The sequence below is a fragment of the Nilaparvata lugens genome, chromosome 8 (assembly GCF_014356525.2).
Source record: "Nilaparvata lugens isolate BPH chromosome 8, ASM1435652v1, whole genome shotgun sequence".
In the NCBI taxonomy this organism is placed as follows: Eukaryota; Metazoa; Arthropoda; class Insecta; order Hemiptera; family Delphacidae; genus Nilaparvata; species Nilaparvata lugens.
This window is the reverse complement of record NC_052511.1, coordinates 44,063,434-44,084,347: the sequence shown is the minus strand read 5'-3', so window position 1 is coordinate 44,084,347 and position 20,914 is coordinate 44,063,434. Positions and strand designations below refer to the sequence as shown.

At 33.5% G+C, this 20,914-nt stretch overlaps 1 protein-coding gene across 1 annotated transcript in view; it reads right to left on the bottom strand.

The window, feature by feature from the left end:
- Positions 1-829: 829 nt before the first annotated feature.
- The window catches only part of LOC111044318, a 43,370-nt gene continuing 23,285 nt past the window's right edge, over positions 830-20,914 (bottom strand). The window contains exons 8-14 of the mRNA XM_039435158.1: positions 18,110-18,334; positions 13,564-13,754; positions 11,645-11,857; positions 11,201-11,389; positions 9,386-9,495; positions 8,231-8,588; positions 830-6,540 (exon numbers count right to left, since the gene is read on the bottom strand). Coding sequence (XP_039291092.1) covers positions 6,465-6,540; positions 8,231-8,588; positions 9,386-9,495; positions 11,201-11,389; positions 11,645-11,857; positions 13,564-13,754; positions 18,110-18,334 — 1,362 coding nt within the window. The 3' untranslated portion in view covers positions 830-6,464. The remainder of the gene's footprint in view (positions 6,541-8,230; positions 8,589-9,385; positions 9,496-11,200; positions 11,390-11,644; positions 11,858-13,563; positions 13,755-18,109; positions 18,335-20,914) is intronic.

The following is a 20,914-nucleotide window of genomic DNA, read 5'->3' as shown; positions in this document are numbered from 1 at the left end:
TATTGATTAATAATGTGAATATATTCGAAACTGTTTGAGATATCGATATGCGGTCTCCGCCATTCATTTTTTCTTGCAATTCTGTATCAAAATCATGTATCGCATGACCACCTTCCTATTTAAAAAAATAAAGTTGCATTCAAGATGGCGAACCAGATTTTCAAAGTCATGGTAAAGTAGTATTTTCAATTTGTGTAGGATCCCCAATCACACCCACCGTCAAATTGCTTTTGTGTATGAGATATTGAGCCGTTCTCGGACTTTTCACCCACTCTGTATAGTGACTGGACTATTGGAATGGAATATAGGAGAATAATGGTTCATTGATTATTTTACACATTGCTAATATTACAATTACACATTGATTAATATAAACTGCACATTAGTAGCTTTATGTAAGTTTGGTAATGGTATAATGAGGTCCACGTTAGACAGCTTGATTAACATTGGTCTGTGTTGCTGATGTCCTTGTCTTTCATTCAACAAAGCAAATAACGCTATCATCTTCTAACTCCGCTACGTTGCCAGATCGTTTTACAACAATGCAGATATGTACGGTAATTAATTAACAAAATATTTTATCTCAATTATTATGAAAATTAATTACAGTACCCGTATTCAATCATTGAAAAATAGTTTCTTTTTAATTGATAATCAATTGCAGTGGCAAGGCAGAGAATCGACAACGCTGTTTTTCTATTTTCCTCCATTATAACGTTGACCCTATATTATGAAGCATCATAAGTCAAATTCGGGTTATTACCTGCTAGTCATAAAATAAATAATTGTACAGAAAAACAAAATGTAGAAATAAAAGAAGACAACCATATCGTTCTAATAGTAATATATTTCTGAAAAATTGTTTCTACTTACAATATTATATCATTACATATAATAAAAAAGTTATATTGAAAATAACAGTTATAACATATTCATGAAATTATTATAAACATTCAACTTTATTATAAATAAGTGAACTAAAGAAATAAATGAAAGATAAGTATTACACCAAATTAATATAGAAATCTAACCAGGTGAAATTATATAAGAAGTTCTTACTGATGGTTATTAGAAATGGAAGACTATCAATGTCACTGATTTTGGAGTATACGGCAAGATTTCATAGTATGAAAATAAATAATGCATACTGTAATTATTTGAACAATAGTTCACTTGGAGCTTAAATAGACATATTAGATTGCAATATGAAAAAGTACATCTTCTGCACCACATGGTGACATGGCTCACTTTCATCACTTGACACACTTTGAAAAAATCAACCTGTTCAAAGCATCAAGAACCCAACATTTCGGAGTAGGACATGGATGGAGAGGGGTAATAGAACTTGTTTATTAAAATTAGTAAAAACTTTCTCAAGGAAATTTAGAAACCCTATTTTGAAGTACAATTTATCAAGTTATTTCTATATCTCGTTTAACTTCTATAAAAAAATAACTTATTTACTTTGGATGAGTACTTTTTCTTGTATAAACTGCAATGTAGACCAACAGATCAAGTTATTTGTACAGCTCAATGAAGCACTAAGGCTTCAACCTTCATGCATTATACTCATAAGTCATCATAAATACAATACAGTACTTTTATAGTAAACTTGATACAGTACTATTATCGTAAATGTAAATCTATATAATATTATATAATGGACAGACGGTCTTAGGAATAACTGACAGTCCAAAACTGATGTGAACTTTGCACGATGTAAATGAGAAATTACAGTACAATACAAGCAATGGTAATAAAAAGCACACTTCAACAGGTACATGCCTGTCAAAAGATAGTGTCAGAAAAATTCATGATTAAAACCAATAAGAAATACACAGATAAGAGTTTAAGATAACAAACTGTCCATTAGATAATTGTTGAGTAAAGAATATAAAAAGCGAAATGCAAAAAATCTAAATTAAAATGTGCATTTTATTGTCTAATAAAATGTGGAATTTGTATATTTTCTTTATTTGGCCATTAAAATAATATATGTATATAATATCTATTACTTCGGAAATCAACTAATAATTCTGATTTGGATACTGTTTAAAATAAGCCTAAAGTTGAATTAAAATTGTTATAAATAAACTCCTCTTTGAATTTTTTCAACAACGTGTTTGAATAATTTAAATTAATTATCTAGAACAATCAAGATTCAATAGAATGTTTCCGTTGAGAACTATATTTTTTTATAACATTTTAATCGAACGGTAAAGGATACATTGATACAGATATATTATTGTTATTTAATTGGACAGCCAGCTGTCCAGTGGGCAGCACAAGATTATAAAGTTATCGAATTAAATAGAGCAAGGCTTCTCTTATTCCAGCCACGCCAAAAATATTATTGTTTTGTATTCTTCATGTTTTTTGGCAATAAACATTTATTATTAAATAATATCCGAAATTGATTAAGAGCAATAAACCGGAACCAAAACTAAATAATAGTTTCAAGTTGTGAATTACGTGCTTTACTTTAGTGCATTGATTAAACCTACAGTAAAGACAGGGTTGAAATAACAACTCAGTTGAATTATTAAGTCAGGTAGGAAGATTTTTACAAACATCGACTAAACGATAAAAATGTGTCAATGTAGGAGTTGAATGCAATGCAATACCCATAACCTCAGTGCACTAGAGTCTGTTTCTCCTCATTTGATGAACATAATAACAATTTTGTGACTTCCACCATTTACGTACTTACAGCTCATTAAATTTAATATAATAATTTTTCTATATACATCGTTAATAAATAAATAAAACAATTCATATTTTTTAATTGTAATCGATAGAAAAAATAAAACTCAACTAATATTTTTTTGTAATAAAATAATAAATTATGATATAATAAAACTAATGATTGTGTAATTTACAATGATAATACTAATTAATTAAAACCAATCAAATGATTAAATTGAAACTAAACAGAATCTTACGATAGAGAATAGTTGAACATTTACTCTTGTAACAGTAACACGAACTGTAAGGCTCATCGTAAGTTTCCCGCTTTTTCATTGCTTTCAAATTTCCTTAATTTCTATTATTAATTACAGATTATAATTTTATTTACAATTGTTACTATCCAGTTCTATAAATGAACTGGGTAGAGTTTATTGATCATGACATGAAATGGATGTGAGGAACGATAATATTATGAAAACAGTTATTTATGAGTTGTTCACTGATGAGGTTAAATGAATAAGTTTTTATGAGGCATAAATATGACAAAGATATATTGAAGTTGAACAATATAAGCTTATAGTTTTTATTCGGTTTTCGAAATATTGCAAGCCAACATCGTCAATACAGAGAGACTAAGCTCTAGGGCCCAATTAACACAGGGGGGACAGACGTCGGGCATGCCCCACTCCTATGTAAACATATGGTCCAACGCCAAAGTAGTGAAGTGACCTTTTTGGAAAATTCACACTATATTTATAAATTTAAAGGTGTAAATATTGCAAGACGTCTCAGCTAAGATTATAGTTTACAATTATTTGTCGGGAAGTGATTAGCCCAGCGGTAGGATTGATATCAAATAACTCAGATAAAGTGATGAACTTTAGCATAAGGTGGTCGGTTGATGGCAGGCTCTACTAACAATCAGTAATGGCAAAATAAATCAATTGAAACCATTCTATTCATCTTTCATCATAATCCTTCTCATTACCCGATAATAAGGATAGGACATCACACTCAGCAGAATAATAACTCGAGTTTAAGGCTACTGAGATAACAGCAGTGTTAAATACAGTATTAAAATTTGAAGGTGGATGAATGATTTTATTGGGATTCTCCAAGTTGAATGCAATTGATAACAATAATAATTTTTAGTTGTTCATTGAGGAATTTATTGAAATTTTCAACGTAATAATATTCTGAAAGCATTACAGTTTAAGATTATTATAATCAGTAGCAATGATTGAAATAATAAATATTATCATTACCACAAAACTCTGACTTCAAATATCAAAGTTCATTTCTCAAGCTGTGAAATGTTTTCTTTTATCGAATACCATTTTTTTAAGTATCTTATGGAAAAATGAACCTTATGGAAAAACGATGATGACAGATGAGTCGTAGTAAAATATTTGGTGGACTCTGGTGCACCGGGAAGTGATATTGAAGTTCATATCAGTCAGAGATGGTATAAATAAATCACCTTTCCAATGAAGAAGACACCTTTCCTTATTCAGCTATCCGCTGGCTAAGTCATAAAATCCTTCCTTTGTTCATTGACATGGATAAGAACTACTAATACTACTGGTCTATATTATACGACTAACGTATGACTGTTTTATATGTTATTCTTCAAAATTAAAAACTTGAATCGATTTTTAACAATGATCCAGAGTTTGGGCAATTGGGACAATTTGAAATTTCAACACAGTTGATGGCTACTGAATTACTTTTCCTGAAATTGCTCTACTTCAATATATCTCTCCCAGTTTCAAATTATAAGTAAAAATGTAAATATAACAAACATATTAATAGATTGGAATTAAATATACAGAGGGAACTATTAGATCATTGATGAAAGTACTCACAATCTTACATTTCAAACAATAAGGATGGTATATTATTCATGATATATTGCGAATATAATACAACAAATTAATAACAACAATGATTGATGACAGTGTTTAAAATAACTGTATTAGAATAAATGTATTGCATTCATTTTTGTGATTTCAAATCACAAGCATTGGACTAAAATTATCTCTATTATTTTTCTTACTAGAGCAGCAAAAGAAAGATAAGTTATCAAATTTATATACTGTATATGAATAAAAGCCAATGTATATAATGGACAGCAAGTTGGACCATACATTAATTATTGACTATTCAATGGACCAAGGCCTCCTTGTTACCTATTAGAAGACTTGATGAAATATCGGAGGAACAAAGTTGTCAAATATGTATAACAATTCAGATCTTCAATATTCACCAGGCGGCAATATAAAAGTTCATTAACAAAAGTCAATATCAGTTAATTAAAGATGTCTTCAGTCTTTTGAAAGAGACCCCAGCTGACTCAATTCATACCATCAAGAAATGAAGAGAATTCTACCCTGGGTGAAAGGGTCTAAATAATACAATTCACAAAACAGGTAGGTTGGTAATATTAAGTCGGCAGTAAATTTCATAATTTAAATAACATACAAGAACAAATGATTACCCAAAAGATTTGATATCAACAATAAAGTCCAGCTTTTATTATAAACACAGTGACGATTTCACTATTTGATTGGTGCTGATATTTATTTTATCAAGTTACTATTTTTTAGGCTGAACTTCATAAGTTAAGAAATAAATTCGATTAATTTTCAGCAACTTTTAGTTTTTAAAGATTTTTAGTTTTTATTAGCACACACAGTAACCAATAGTTTAAGTGGGGAAATATTTTACCTCAATTTTTTGAAGAAATAAATTAAATTCAATAATACATTAAATAAATAAAATTGATAATAATCATTATTTATTGATCTATAATAGAATTGGCTTATGCACGTGAATTCACGAATGACGCATCATTACCTCTGAACTACTGGACTGATTAACTTGAGATTTTGCAAATAGATCCTTGATTTACCGAGGATGGTTATAGGTCTATTTAAAATAAATTTTTCAAGATTTTAGTAGGTCAAGTTTTTATTTAATTAGAACCTTGCGGAGCACGTTTTACCTGCTAGTAATAAATAAATTGAATTAATTCTATGGAATAATTGAATCGAATTGAAAAAAATCTGGAATTAAGGGTTGGAAAATAGAATACCGTTGGTCCAAACGCCAAACATCGATAGTAAGTTCAAATCAAAGTTTTGCTGCAAAAAGAATTAATAGTCTTCGTGAGTATCTTACTCCGCTGCACTAACAAGAAAAATAAGCACGATAACATACAACAGTGATACAAAACCTGGACCAGCAGGTTACACGACAATATCAACAAACACGTCCGTAAAAATAAAACAATCCGTACTACGGTAGTTCTCTATTAGTACAAATACATCATCAAGTGTACAATTATTAAGATATACATTCATATATAAATTTGATTTATCCAATCTATCAAACTGGGGGCACCGAATGAGTTTTGCTTTACCGTACATAATAATCGTTCGTCTACAATAAAACTCTGTCATACTGATACAGGAACGGTTCTTGTATACAGCTCCAGTTCCACAATTACGTGCACACATATAAGTGAGAGAGAAAAAGATAGAGAAAGAGAGATAGAAAGATTCGCACAACCGTTAGCAGAAAACTCATCGACGCGGTCCAGCGGCGAGTGAATCACATAATTGTCACCTGAATGTGATCGGATCGGTTCATTGGTCGGTAGCAACCTGTGTGGAGAGTAGGACGACAGTGGCGCGACTCGGCGACTGCTGTAGCTGCAGCAGGTGTCGCCTGAGGCTTGTCGCGCGGCTGCCCGACGACAGTCGCTAGCAGCTCTGTCATGTGTTCTCCTCCCCGCACGACTCTTCCACAAAGTTGTCCAGAGTTATCACGTGGTGGCTCAAGTTTTCCTCACTGTCAACACATTCAATTCAAACACATACATTAGAAGAAAAACAAAACAGCCGGAAAAAGGTATGATACAACTATAATTTTTAATAGCCATTGCTATATGTATTGTAATTGTATTAATAACTAATTTGTGTTCGTGTAAGTGAATATAATGTTCATCTTCAATTTCCGTAGATCTAAATTAAAATCAAAGCTTACTATGCATGGCCTCCATGCTCTCCTGACCTAACGACATTCAATTTCTAACTCTGGGGCTTTTCTGAACGTGTTTCCGCTAAGATTTGAGATAAACATCTCATCTCAAAATATAATAAAAGCACAGAGCATATTATTTTCAAGTGTGAGCTTGATGTAACAAATATTATACAGAGTTGAAACCCCCGATACTCATTCATTAACATCCTGTATATGTTTTATATTGAGCAGTACCATAGAGAAAAGATTGCACAACAAGATATCCCATTGTATAGGGGGGCGGGCGTTCATGTTCCAAATTTCACTGTTAACTCAAGCCGATAGTCCTATAGTCAGGTCCACGTTATAATGACAGTGTTTTATTAGCAATGGTATTGCTATCGTTGTCTATCATTCAACAAAGCAGATAAAGCTATGTCTCTTTCTCGCTTTGATCTGTTGCCAGATCGTCTTTTAATAATGTAGAATTAATAACTAATTAATAAAATATGTCATCTTCAATTATGAAAATCAATTATGAAATTATCGAAAAATATCATTTCTTGCTTAATAAAATATAATTGTTTATTTTAAATGAGAATGAACAGTTAATATAACATCAATAAACCGGTATCAGCTACCGTCTATAGAAGGCATTGACAAGACAGAGAGGATCGGCAACGTTTTTCTGCTATCTTTTTCCACTGTCATGTTAACGTGGGTCTCACTATAGTAGTTGTTTTTGGTGAAGCTATGTGACGCTGGTAGTCTCTCATATTGCGCTGTTCTTACACTCTTACCCGACCAAAACAGTAATAATGTACAGTAGTTGACAGTAATTGGTTTGAGTTAACAGAAAATCGTCTTTAAATTCGGACCATAAACTGCCTATAGCATAATATATCTTCTTATGCAGACTACACAAAAACCCAGAAACCTTTCAAAACAGAAACCACTATCACAACACAAGAAATAGAAGGCTTCTTATCACGAACGTGGCTAGGAAGGCAACATACCAACGACACTTCAACCACCTGGCACCAAAACTCCACAATTTACTTCTTGTACACATCAAGATAATAGAAAACTCAAGAAAATTAAAATGCGCTGTTAGAAAACTGGATCACAAAAACTGGAAGACATAATATAGAAAACATAATTTCGAACAATATGTGAGCTCACTTACCTAATGTAAGCCACTCTAAATTTAATTTATTACTACTAAACCTGCTCTAGAACATGGGTTTCCCATAGTTGAATAGGTTGATTTCCGAAAAATTAAATTTATTTATATTTGTAGTAAATTTATGTTGTGTTTTTGAATATTATGTATTATTATTATATTATGTACCATGTAATATTATTTTATTGATTAGATTACTTATTTGTATCTTAATGGAGATAAAATTTAATATTATGCTCTCTTTTCTGTATGGTTGCACATAACTGTTTTCGAACAGTTATGTGAACTCAACCAATATTTTTCCTTATACTATCTTTTCTCTATGGCAATACTGACTGTTGCTGCTGCTGCTGCTGTTGTTGTTGTTGCTGCTGCTGCTGTTGTTGCTGCTGCAGCTGCTGTTGCTGGTGCTGCATAGCCATGCCGGCGGCACCGGTCTCTGCAGCCGTGGGCAGCACCACAGTGGTTGTCTCCTGCGGCGGCGGCGGCTGCTGCGGCTCTCCCTCGGTCATGGTCTGCTGCACCACTTGCACGAGTGTTGTGGCCTCGCGCACACGCTTCGTGAGGTGGCTGCGCGCGTGCTTGCGCAAGTGGTCCTTGCGGTAGAAGCCCTTGCCGCACTCGGGACACACCTCCGTCTTCTCGCCCGAGTGGATCACAAAGTGCAGGTTCAGGTGCTCTTTGCGCTTAAACCCTACAACACACACACACACACATACATACATTCCATCTACGAACATGTTATAAAGTATATGAATTTTATCGTTGATTGAAAAAACACTACTTTCAATATTGATCATTGAAACATGAATATAAATAAAGCCGAAATTAATACTGTAAATAAATCGGCTAATCAAATCGAATCGTTCTTTATTCATCATTGCATTCATACATAATAATGACATGATAAAATAAAAATATAATCTACAATAATCAATTGAGAAGTTCTTGCAATGAGTACGGGCTTATTGTAACTAATGTCTTTTTCATTCGTTCTTTAAATCCGCACCATCCTTCTCTCTGATATTAATTAGTAACTGGTTGAAGAATTTAGCTACCATGTAAGAGGGACGTTTTTCAAAGAATTGTCTTATATGTTGCCGAAAGGCGTATGTTCTTTTTGAGCATGTATGATACCGATGGTTAACATATTCTTAGTTTTTGAATTTTAGTCAGAATAATTTCCATTATATAGAGTCCATAAATGATCAATATGTTGAGAAACCTATTCTCAAGATGATTCTTACTGCTTTTTTTCTGTACTATGAACAATTTTTTCGCGGTGTTCCTTCATATGGTATAGTTCAACAGGCATTGTTCTAACCTGTCAGCAATGTGTTTAGTTTGCTTAGGACCACTGTATATCGCTAAGCTCGTGTCAACTTACATCTTACTTGTGTAATTATTTGAAAAAAATTATTTTGTAAAATAGGAGAGCATAAGAGAGAAATAGAATTAAAGAAGAATTATTGAATGTGACAAATCGCATACCTTTACAACAGACAGAACATATGTATGGACGTTCTGGATTATGCCCTAGTTTGTGTCTTTCTAAATGTTCTTTCCGCTTCAGCCCAGCACCACATATATCACAGATAAACCTGCAAATCAAACAAAAAACGTAGATTTAAAATATGAAAGTTGTAAAATATTGATTAAAACCCAAACATATAATCAGTGATAAAAACACATAATATTGATGTAAAGTAGAAAGAAAAAATTGTTTGAAGATTATTGTTTGCATCAAAACGAATTGACAATGTTTTCAGAGGAAAAAGACAATATAAGCAAGAATTGAGCTCAGAAGCTATGATATTGTAACCGCCCCCAGATGGGGTAGAAATAAGAGATCTCTAAATTCTAAAGGGCGAGTCATGGGACTTGATAAACAACAAACTTTTGCATTCTATTTGACTTGTAAATTTTATTGACTGAACTAATCTACCAGAAATTTAAACAACAAATAAACGAAAATATTCTATTACATATTCTATATGTCAAGAAAACTATCTTTAAAATTTTGCTAACTTTTCGTCTGGAATTCTAACTGTATACGATGGTAGCGTGAACCTTACTCATTTCTCCACTTCAAATAAATAATTGGGGAGCCGGTCAATCACGGATTTTTAGCAAGAGCTAGAAAATATAATGACACTCACCATCGTTCAAATTATATATCTATCACTTTTTAGTTTCACTAGAATTTTCAATAAACATTTACACATTAACTTCCCTAATTATTAATAAACTATTTTTAAACATAATACAGTACTAAAATGATTCATTTTAACAAATTAAAACACGTAAATTCTGGGCCCTCGAAATCCGAGGCCACCTCTGGATTTCAATATTATTCCGGCCGCGACTTGATTGGAACTAATGTTTTCCAAGCAAATTATTTTCCTCTTCCATCAACGAGACAACGGTCCACATAATTCCGTGGGAAAGAAAAATAATGCAAGTTTGAAATATTCCCAAATACTCATGTATTTTCCATCGTTAACGGAAATACAGTTCCGTGAGAATACCTCAATCATGCATAAAATTTGGGTCCCGGACGCAAGTTAGTAAAATCTAATTGTGGGAAAATTATTTTTCAACAGAAAAATAAATTCTCATGATAAAAATTCACACAGCTACAAGATCACTAGAGTCTCATTGTTGAAGACCTAATTCTACACTTTTTAAATGAACCCATACTAAATTTATCTCTATGAAAACACAAACCCATAATTGATTTATTTCAATATAATCACCTTTACACCATGAAAGTAATGAGGAAAATAAGCAATAAGTCATGGTTTGAGAAGTTAGGATAATGCATAGGATGTGTTAATTCTAAAAACTTACTGAACAACAATATTGATTCAACTCGCAGTATTGATTAATCATGATTTGCTGAATTGTTTGCTTTATTGTTAACCGTTAAAAACGTTATACATATTGGTAAGACTATCTAATGAGGACAGAAACTAAACAAACATTTCAAGTTTGTGATAATTTCTCTTCTCATAATTATTTAACACAACAAACAACAGTAAAGGAACCCAGTCTATAAGAGCATAATAAAATAATACAATAAACCACTTCTGTTAAAAATCGAATAATTATGAGAAATAGATAATCTCATGTTATAGGTCATTTATTGTCGACTACTGTCCATTATTACTGTTTTGGCAGGGGGGAGAATCCAAGAACGGCGAAGTATGAGAGACTAGCGTCATGGAATAGAACTACTACGACTATCGGCTTGAGTTAACAGTGAAATAGTCAACATAAACGCCCTATACCATGGGGGTCACTGACCTGCGCTCGATCTTGTGCGAGACGAGATGCTGTTCGAGCAGGTCCTTGGCCGAGTAGGCCATGTTGCACTCGGGGCAGCAGAAGAGTGTGGTGCCGTCGAGGGCGGTGGCAATGTGCACCTGGCCGGGACGCGGGCGGCGGGGCTTCGGCGCCTTCTTCTTGTACTTCTTCTTCTTTTTGAGCATGTATGATACCGATGGTTAACATATTCTTAGTTTTTGAATTTTAGTCAGAATAATTTCCATTATATAGAGTCCATAAATGATCAATATGTTGAGAAACCTATTCTCAAGATGATTCTTACTGCTTTTTTTCTGTACTATGAACAATTTTTTCGCGGTGTTCCTTCATATGGTATAGTTCAACAGGCATTGTTCTAACCTGTCAGCAATGTGTTTAGTTTGCTTAGGACCACTGTATATCGCTAAGCTCGTGTCAACTTACATCTTACTTGTGTAATTATTTGAAAAAATTATTTTGTAAAATAGGAGAGCATAAGAGAGAAATAGAATTAAAGAAGAATTATTGAATGTGACAAATCGCATACCTTTACAACAGACAGAACATATGTATGGACGTTCTGGATTATGCCCTAGTTTGTGTCTTTCTAAATGTTCTTTCCGCTTCAGCCCAGCACCACATATATCACAGATAAACCTGCAAATCAAACAAAAAACGTAGATTTAAAATATGAAAGTTGTAAAATATTGATTAAAACCCAAACAATATAATCAGTGATAAAAACACATAATATTGATGTAAAGTAGAAAGAAAAAATTGTTTGAAGATTATTGTTTGCATCAAAACGAATTGACAATGTTTTCAGAGGGAAAAAGACAATTTAAGCAAGAATTGAGCTCAGAAGCTATGATATTGTAACCGCCCCCAGATGGGGTAGAAATAAGAGATCTCTAAATTCTAAAGGGCGAGTCATGGGACTTGATAAACAACAAACTTTTGCATTCTATTTGACTTGTAAATTTTATTGACTGAACTAATCTACCAGAAATTTAAACAACAAATAAACGAAAATATTCTATTACATATTCTATATGTCAAGAAAACTATCTTTAAAATTTTGCTAACTTTTCGTCTGGAATTCTAACTGTATACGATGGTAGCGTGAACCTTACTCATTTCTCCACTTCAAATAAATAATTGGGGAGCCGGTCAATCACGGATTTTTAGCAAGAGCTAGAAAATATAATGACACTCACCATCGTTCAAATTATATATCTATCACTTTTTAGTTTCACTAGAATTTTCAATAAACATTTACACATTAACTTCCCTAATTATTAAATAAACTATTTTTAAACATAATACAGTACTAAAATGATTCATTTTAACAAATTAAAACACGTAAATTCTGGGCCCTCGAAATCCGAGGCCACCTCTGGATTTCAATATTATTCCGGCCGCGACTTGATTGGAACTAATGTTTTCCAAGCAAATTATTTTCCTCTTCCATCAACGAGACAACGGTCCACATAATTCCGTGGGAAAAAAATAATGCAAGTTTGAAATATTCCCAAATACTCATGTATTTTCCATCGTTAACGGAAATACAGTTCCGTGAGAATACCTCAATCATGCATAAAATTTGGGTCCCGGACGCAAGTTAGTAAAATCTAATTGTGGGAAAATTATTTTTCAACAGAAAAATAAATTCTCATGATAAAAATTCACACAGCTACAAGATCACTAGAGTCTCATTGTTGAAGACCTAATTCTACACTTTTTAAATGAACCCATACTAAATTTATCTCTATGAAAACACAAACCCATAATTGATTTATTTCAATATAATCACCTTTACACCATGAAAGTAATGAGGAAAATAAGCAATAAGTCATGGTTTGAGAAGTTAGGATAATGCATAGGATGTGTTAATTCTAAAAACTTACTGAACAACAATATTGATTCAACTCGCAGTATTGATTAATCATGATTTGCTGAATTGTTTGCTTTATTGTTAACCGTTAAAAACGTTATACATATTGGTAAGACTATCTAATGAGGACAGAAACTAAACAAACATTTCAAGTTTGTGATAATTTCTCTTCTCATAATTATTTAACACAACAAACAACAGTAAAGGAACCCAGTCTATAAGAGCATAATAAAATAATACAATAAACCACTTCTGTTAAAAATCTAATAATTATGAGAAATAGATAATCTCATGTTATAGGTCATTTATTGTCGACTACTGTCCATTATTACTGTTTTGGCAGGGGGGAGAATCCAAGAACGGCGAAGTATGAGAGACTAGCGTCATGGAATAGAACTACTACGACTATCGGCTTGAGTTAACAGTGAAATAGTCAACATAAACGCCCTATACCATGGGGGTCACTGACCTGCGCTCGATCTTGTGCGAGACGAGATGCTGTTCGAGCAGGTCCTTGGCCGAGTAGGCCATGTTGCACTCGGGGCAGCAGAAGAGTGTGGTGCCGTCGAGGGCGGTGGCAATGTGCACCTGGCCGGGACGCGGACGGCGGGGCTTCGGCGCCTTCTTCTTGTACTTCTTCTTCTTTTTCGGCTTGCCACTCTGCAATCAACACATACTCAATCGATTCATAACAGTTCAGACATTAATCAGAGCTGCCATTACAGTTGAGTTGTAATAATATAGAAATAGTTACTTCATTCTGATAATGAACTACACCAGGGTGTAGCAAGTGCATTTCTAACATTGTTACAGCAAATAGCAAGTGCATTTTTCACTTCATAAGTGTAGGATATGAGATTGTAGCGATGGTAATTCTATTTTGACGTATGATGGTTATCATCATATGAAAGTAATAATGTGACTAATTCAAAAAGCTACATCATTAATTAAATAAATAAACAAGTTAGTTTTTACGAGAAAAGCTCAATGTATAGATAATGAAAATGTAAAATATGTGTGAAATTAATAAAAGTTTTATTGATTTGTAACAGGATATTGATTTATAGAATAATATCCTACATAAGTGTTTTAAAATTAATAGTGAGAAAAGTATGGGTATGCAACTCATTTGATGATATAAACACACAAATATTCAATTCATTTTCACAACAAATTGGATATTAATCATTTATTTATCCAGCACGAAATAGACTCTCAACATTATTGTACAATAAAGTACCTACCTATAAAATCAGGCCGGAGTTACTATGACGTGTTTATTTTTGTGGACTGATGTTATAAGTAAGTAGGCCTACTATAATGTAAAATAAAATTGAGCGTCTATTTTGTGCTTAAGAGTAGTAATAGTATTTAGAAATACTCATATTATTTCTGTTATACTTCATAATAATATACTCTAATCTACTAATCTGCTATATAATATACTATATTTCTGCTTATATCAATTCTCAACTAAAATCTGCTATAATCTCTAATCTGCTATACTCCAATCTACTATACTCAAATTATACTACTATACTCTTATTCTACTGAATAACTTCATAAGCTATTCCAAAATGTCACAAGTCAAGGAAACATACTTGGCCAAAAAGACTAGATCCGTGCGGGCAAAGAATTCGTATCCTCCTCATTAGCCTAATTTAACTAATTCAACTAATTTTTATTAGTTGAAAGTCAACAAAATTCATTTTCACGGGCCCCAATGCAGTATAACATATTCTATAAGAGATTTTTGACCAACTCCCTTGTTAGACCCGTAGTAGACTAATATCTTATGAGAGATTTTTTTATAAAATATTTGATGATTTAATGGGCTTATAATACAACCAATCATGCCAAATTTTTTTTATAAAATATTTGATAATTTAATGAGCTTATAATACAACCAATCATGAAATAAAATTACTATTAGAATAACATAAAATAGCATTTCCTATTTCAGAGTACAACAGTGTTTCATTTCGTGAAAGACTGCCGAATAAAAAACGAGAAATAACAAAGTTTTAATATGGCTCAGAAATAAAACTCTTACGATACGGCTACAAGGCAAGTTCAAGCGTGTTCTACAATGTTGTTGAAAAGTTATGGTTATACAGTAATATTACGAAGTCTGTTGAAAAAGTCATTGAAGAAAGAACAAGAAAGAAACAATTTGACAAACTTTTGAACGATTTATTGTGTATCTTTATAGAATTGACGAGTTTTTGAAGTACGAGTATCTTTAGATTAGATCATGGGAATAATATAGGATTTAGGAGAATGCCTTGGATTATGAATCGAACATCATGCTCCAGAGAATTACAAATCAAGAATGGAAATTCCCAAACGTTCTCACGGAGAATCATATTCTATGTATTACAGTAATACACGCACTTAAAATCGATGGAGTTGCAAATCATTATTATAATAAACAGAAACACAAAGCAAACTCACAACAAATTTATGACTGTGCACTATTAACCTACTAAAAACAAAAATTTAGCATCAAGCAACAATGAAAAAGCAATGCAATAAACAATGTGGGAATAAAACACTGAACAAGGAGACTATCAGGTGATACATACTTTATGATATGAATGTTTGGTTCAGGAAATAGCGAGAGATGAAAATTAAAATCAAAACAGAAAGAAACAATAAGAAAGTTTCCCAGTTACATAAGCATGCGATGTTCTAATAATCTCAAATTTAAAAGTAAAACGAAGGGTTGTTGAAATTATATAGTAAAACAAATTAGTGAAATTACAAAACAAATGATTCACCAAAATGTTAGTTCTACAACATATATTTGTTCACGAAAAATAAATATGTATATAATTACTACTCCATTTTATAGAAAAGTGAATTAGGGAAAGCATTACTAAAATAAAAATTCGAGCATCACTGGAATTACTATTAATTTTGTAAAATTTGAGGATATCGAATTAAATGTTATGAATATCACAAAAATATTATGAATGTTACAAAAATGTGCTAATAAAAATGATTACGAACCTACTAAGACTTAAGAACAAGAAAAATCGATTAAATGTTTTTACTTTCCTTGCCCTATTACCATAGGTAAGAAAAGTATTGCTTTCCGAAAAAAATCAAGGTACCTTAATTTGCAAATTTCTATACGTTTCAAGGTCCGCTGAGTCCAAAAAAGTGGTTTTTGGGTATTGGTCTGTATGTATGTATGTATGTATGTATGTGTGTGTGTGTGTGTGTGTGGTGTGTGTGTGTGTGTGTGTGTGTGTGTGTGTGTGTGTGTATGTGCGTCTGTGTACACGATATCTCATCTCCCAATTAACGGAATGACTTGAAATTTGGAACTTAAGGTCCTTACAATATAAGGATCCGACACGAACAATTTCGATCAAATGCAATTCAAGATGGTGGATAAAATGGAGAAAATGTTGTCAAAAACAGGGTTTTCCGCGATTTTCTCGAAAACGGCTCCAACAATTTTGATCAAATTTATACTCAAAATAGTCATTGATAAGCTCTTTCAACTGCCACACGTCCCATATCTGTAAAAATTTCAGGAGCTCCGCCCCATCTATGCAAAGTTTGATTTTAGATTCCCAATTATCAGGCTTTAGATACAATTAAAAAAAAAAAAATGCAAGTGGAAAAGATTGTGCATGAAAATCTCTTTAATTAATGTTCAGTAACATTTTCACCTAAAATTGAAAATAAGCTCGAAATTCGAGAAAATTTTTTTGTTTCAATTACAAACTGTTGATTCTATTAAATCATTCACTATGGAGAGATAGCAAACTTCGTGTGTCTCCAGCCTCATTGTCCTGTCACCAGCTGGCTTGGATCTTTGAATAGTAGACTTGAGATGCGCGGGAACACTAGCGTCAGGTGATAAATTTTCATAACGGCAAGGAAAGTTGTGTGAGTGCCCAACACCAGATTTTTTGACTAATTTTTATTGAAATTTATTGAATAGTTTTGGTGGTAGGAGAATCATGACTACTTTTTAATCAACAAGGTTTATTACAGATACAATACTTTACTGCAAAATATCATCACTTATAATGCACAATGAATAATTTGAAATTTAGAAAATATAAGAGTGATGAGGCTTCAGATAGAAATGAATGCGAGCAAAATTATAAGAATTGCAATTAATACCAAACAACAATTAACATTAGCGTTGAAAAATTTCAGGTTTAGATAGCTTGAGATGACAAAACTAATATTGCACATTTAAAAAGTAGATTATAGTAAATATACGAAATAATACAATTTTCGACAGACTGGAAGTTATGAGAGGAAAATGTGGATGATTTACATTAAAATTACGACAGCATTTTATGAGAGAAGAAAATGTTAATCAGCTTATTTTCTTAGATGCGAACCATGCAAGAACCATGGTTATTTTAACCTAGTTCATAGCGGGACTACTACACAAGAAAGAGGAAAATTAAGAGGTGAATGATATCATCACAGTTGAACTAAATAGGAAACAGAAGTTGCTGCTCGTATGGCCCGCATAATTATTTTGGGAGGGTCTCAGTTCATCAAGATCTCAGTTCATCAAGTGCACTAGGACGAGAGTTGGAGTTGAGCCCTTTAGTTCCTCAAGTTTGGCGGTATTGAGTTTTCAGGTACACCGTTGCACACTAGTTGGCGATTTGTGTTAGGGAGAAGTTAGTTAAAGCTAGGTTAGGGGTTGGGGTTTTTGTTTTTAAACGGCAATATGCTGATATTATTTGATAATTTCTTAATTGAATATATGATACAGTATCCACTGAACTTTTTGAAAGGAACAGGAACATGACGAACTGAAAACTGGATGGACTGGAGTTGCCTACCGAGTGTGACTCCTCATAAACTGAGATCTCGATGAAGTGAATGTCACCCGTTAGTTTAATCTAGTTGAAAGCGAGACATAGTTGAAGAGGAAAGAGAAAGAGAAGGGCAGAGTTGGCGCACAACGAGATGACCCCTGGTTAGAGGGCCAGCTGGTTGGAGCGCGTGATGGTGTGGTTAGGTTAGGTTACCTGGGGGTCAAGTTCGTCGACGGGGTCGCCGGCAGAGAGGTCAGGGGTGCGGCTCTTGTCGGCGGCCCCAGTCGGCTCCCGCTTGACGACATGCTGAGTAGCCGTCGCCTCGGCCGCCGCCGCCGGGAACGTGAGGAAGTGGTGCAGCGAGAAGGGCAGTGTGGCCGCGGCACCCGCCGGCATCCGGCTCAGGTAGTCCACCACTGACGACGCCACCGCCGGAGACTGCACACCACACCACACCACATCATACATCCATACATCTACAGTAGTCACACTACATACACTTGCCACATCGCCCACATCATAGGTTAATCACCCACCCAACTTAGCTCCAACCAAATCTGCAGATAACACTGCTAAGGTCTCCTAATTTTTTTCAATAGTCGCTAAATACACTAACCACAACGCCCACATCATAGGTTAACAGATCCAACCCACTGAGCTTTAGCAATAACTGGAGAGATAACACTGACCAGGCCAAAACTTTTGTACACTAGTCCTAAATACACCAATTACAACGCACATATCATAGGTTAATCATCCAACTAGCTCTGAGCTGTAACAATAGCTGGAGATAACACTGGCTAGGCCTTATTTCTGTACACTAGCCCTAAATACATTGACCACAAAGCCCAGATAATAGGTTACCATCCACCTCACTGAGCTTCAACCAAATCTGGAGATAACACTGCCTCCGCCTATTGTAAAAATATTTAAGATCTGCTTCAGCTTCCAGTTAGGACGAGGCCACACGACCGTTTTGGAAGGCGTTTTTCAGACGAGTCAGCAGGGCAAAAAGCTCTCCGATTGGCTAATTTGGTTGGTGTTCGGGATTCAACTGATTCGGGAAGCTGGCTGATCGAGAATTAGCCAATCGGAGAGCTTCCTGCCCTGCCGACACTTCTGTAAAACGCCTGAAAACTCTTGTGTGGCATCGTTCTAAATAAAGTAAGATATACGTTATAAGTTAGTGGGAGAGATAGGACTACAGAGTCGTCGATTCGCCGGTACCATCACCTTATACAGAGTGGGTGAAAAGTCCGAGAACGGCTTAATATCTCACAAAAAAAGTTAATTTGACGGTGGGTGTGATTGGGGATCCTACTCGAATTAAAAATACTACTTTGCAATGACTTTAAAAATCTGGTCCGCCATCTTGGATCCGTCATATTGAATGCAACTTCATTTTTTTAAAAATAGGAATGTGGTCATGCGATACATGATTTCGATACGGAATTTCAAGAAAAAATAAATGGTGAAAACCGCACATCGATATCTCAAACCGTTAAGAAGATATTCACATTATTAATCAATACTACTCATGTATTTCATTACTGATTTTCATGATACTGATTGATAATATGAATATCTTCTGAACGGTTTGAGATATCGATGTGCGGTTTTCGCAATTTATTTTTTCTTGAAATTCCGTATCGAAATCATGTATCGCATGACCACCTTCCTATTTGAAAAAAATGAAGTTGCATTCAATATGACGGATCCAAGATGGCGGACCAGATTTTTAAAGTCATTGCATTCATTGCAAAGTAGTATTTTCAATTCGAGTAGGATCCCCAATCACACTCACCGTCAAATTAACTTTTTGTATGAGATATTAAGCAGTTCTCGGACTTTTCACCCATCCTTTATATAAGATATCTAATGCAATATGCAATTTAAATTCTGAATCTTGTTAATAATGATTAGCTCTAACTGAAATATATTTCATTCGGAAAGTATATTTTCTTACGATTTAATAATACATTTTCACAATTAAGATGAAATAGTTTTGTATTTCATCATTTTTTTTCATAGTCAACTAGTGATTTGGCACTAATGAAGAGGTAGAAAAGGATAAAGCTATCTGCTTTATCTAATGACAGACAAGAATAGCAAACTTTATAATTTAAAGTTTTCAATTATGAAACATGTACCTGTTTGTAGACAAAGTTCATTCTTTAGCAAGCAGTATTGTATTCATTGACTGTACACTACGCATTTTTGTTGAATTCAATATTTTATTATTGTTATCCCGTAATGTAGTTGTCATTGAATAAAGACTTATTATTTATTTATTATGAGTTTATCAGACTTTACAACATGAATCTCACTATACAATTTATTTATTGCAGACTCATAGAAACAAAGGAATCATGGAAATGAACTGTAGTACAGAAAATGCAGAAATTTTTCTCATTTAGGGTTGAGAGTCGTACATAGGATTAGTTCGAACGCAATCGGTAGTTTCGGTTCAATGATGTTTTAAGGCAGCTTTGATGCGCGTGAGCGTAGGGTGATTTTTTGCATGGGTTTTCTGACAAATATGTATTGATATAAGGATAGTAAATACACAGGTTTGGATTGGAACAACTGAAATTACAAATAATATTAGTATTATTTGTATTAATCCAATCAATGGCATAGTTTTAAACTGATTAATATCAAGTAAATATTGTGAGCGTATTAGTCTATGGCCGGATTGTTTACGAAACTCTCGTCATGACTGAAAATACGTTTTTTTTTTAATTATTCTGGTATTAATGAACATCCTTTGCCTAGAGTGGATGTGTCCCATCTTCAACTTCTCATATCACTTTTGTAGATATCTGAAGAAGGCTCTTCCTCTCTTCCATGGTTTCTTTGCTTTATGGTCAGACCAGGTTTCGTATAATTTAATTATGCTGCCCGTTGAGGATGATTTCCAAAAAAGCTTGTGCTTGATACTGTCGAACTTCGCTAATAACTTCGTGGATTGTATTTGTATATGAATAAGTAATTGAATAAGGTAAGGACGTACAATGT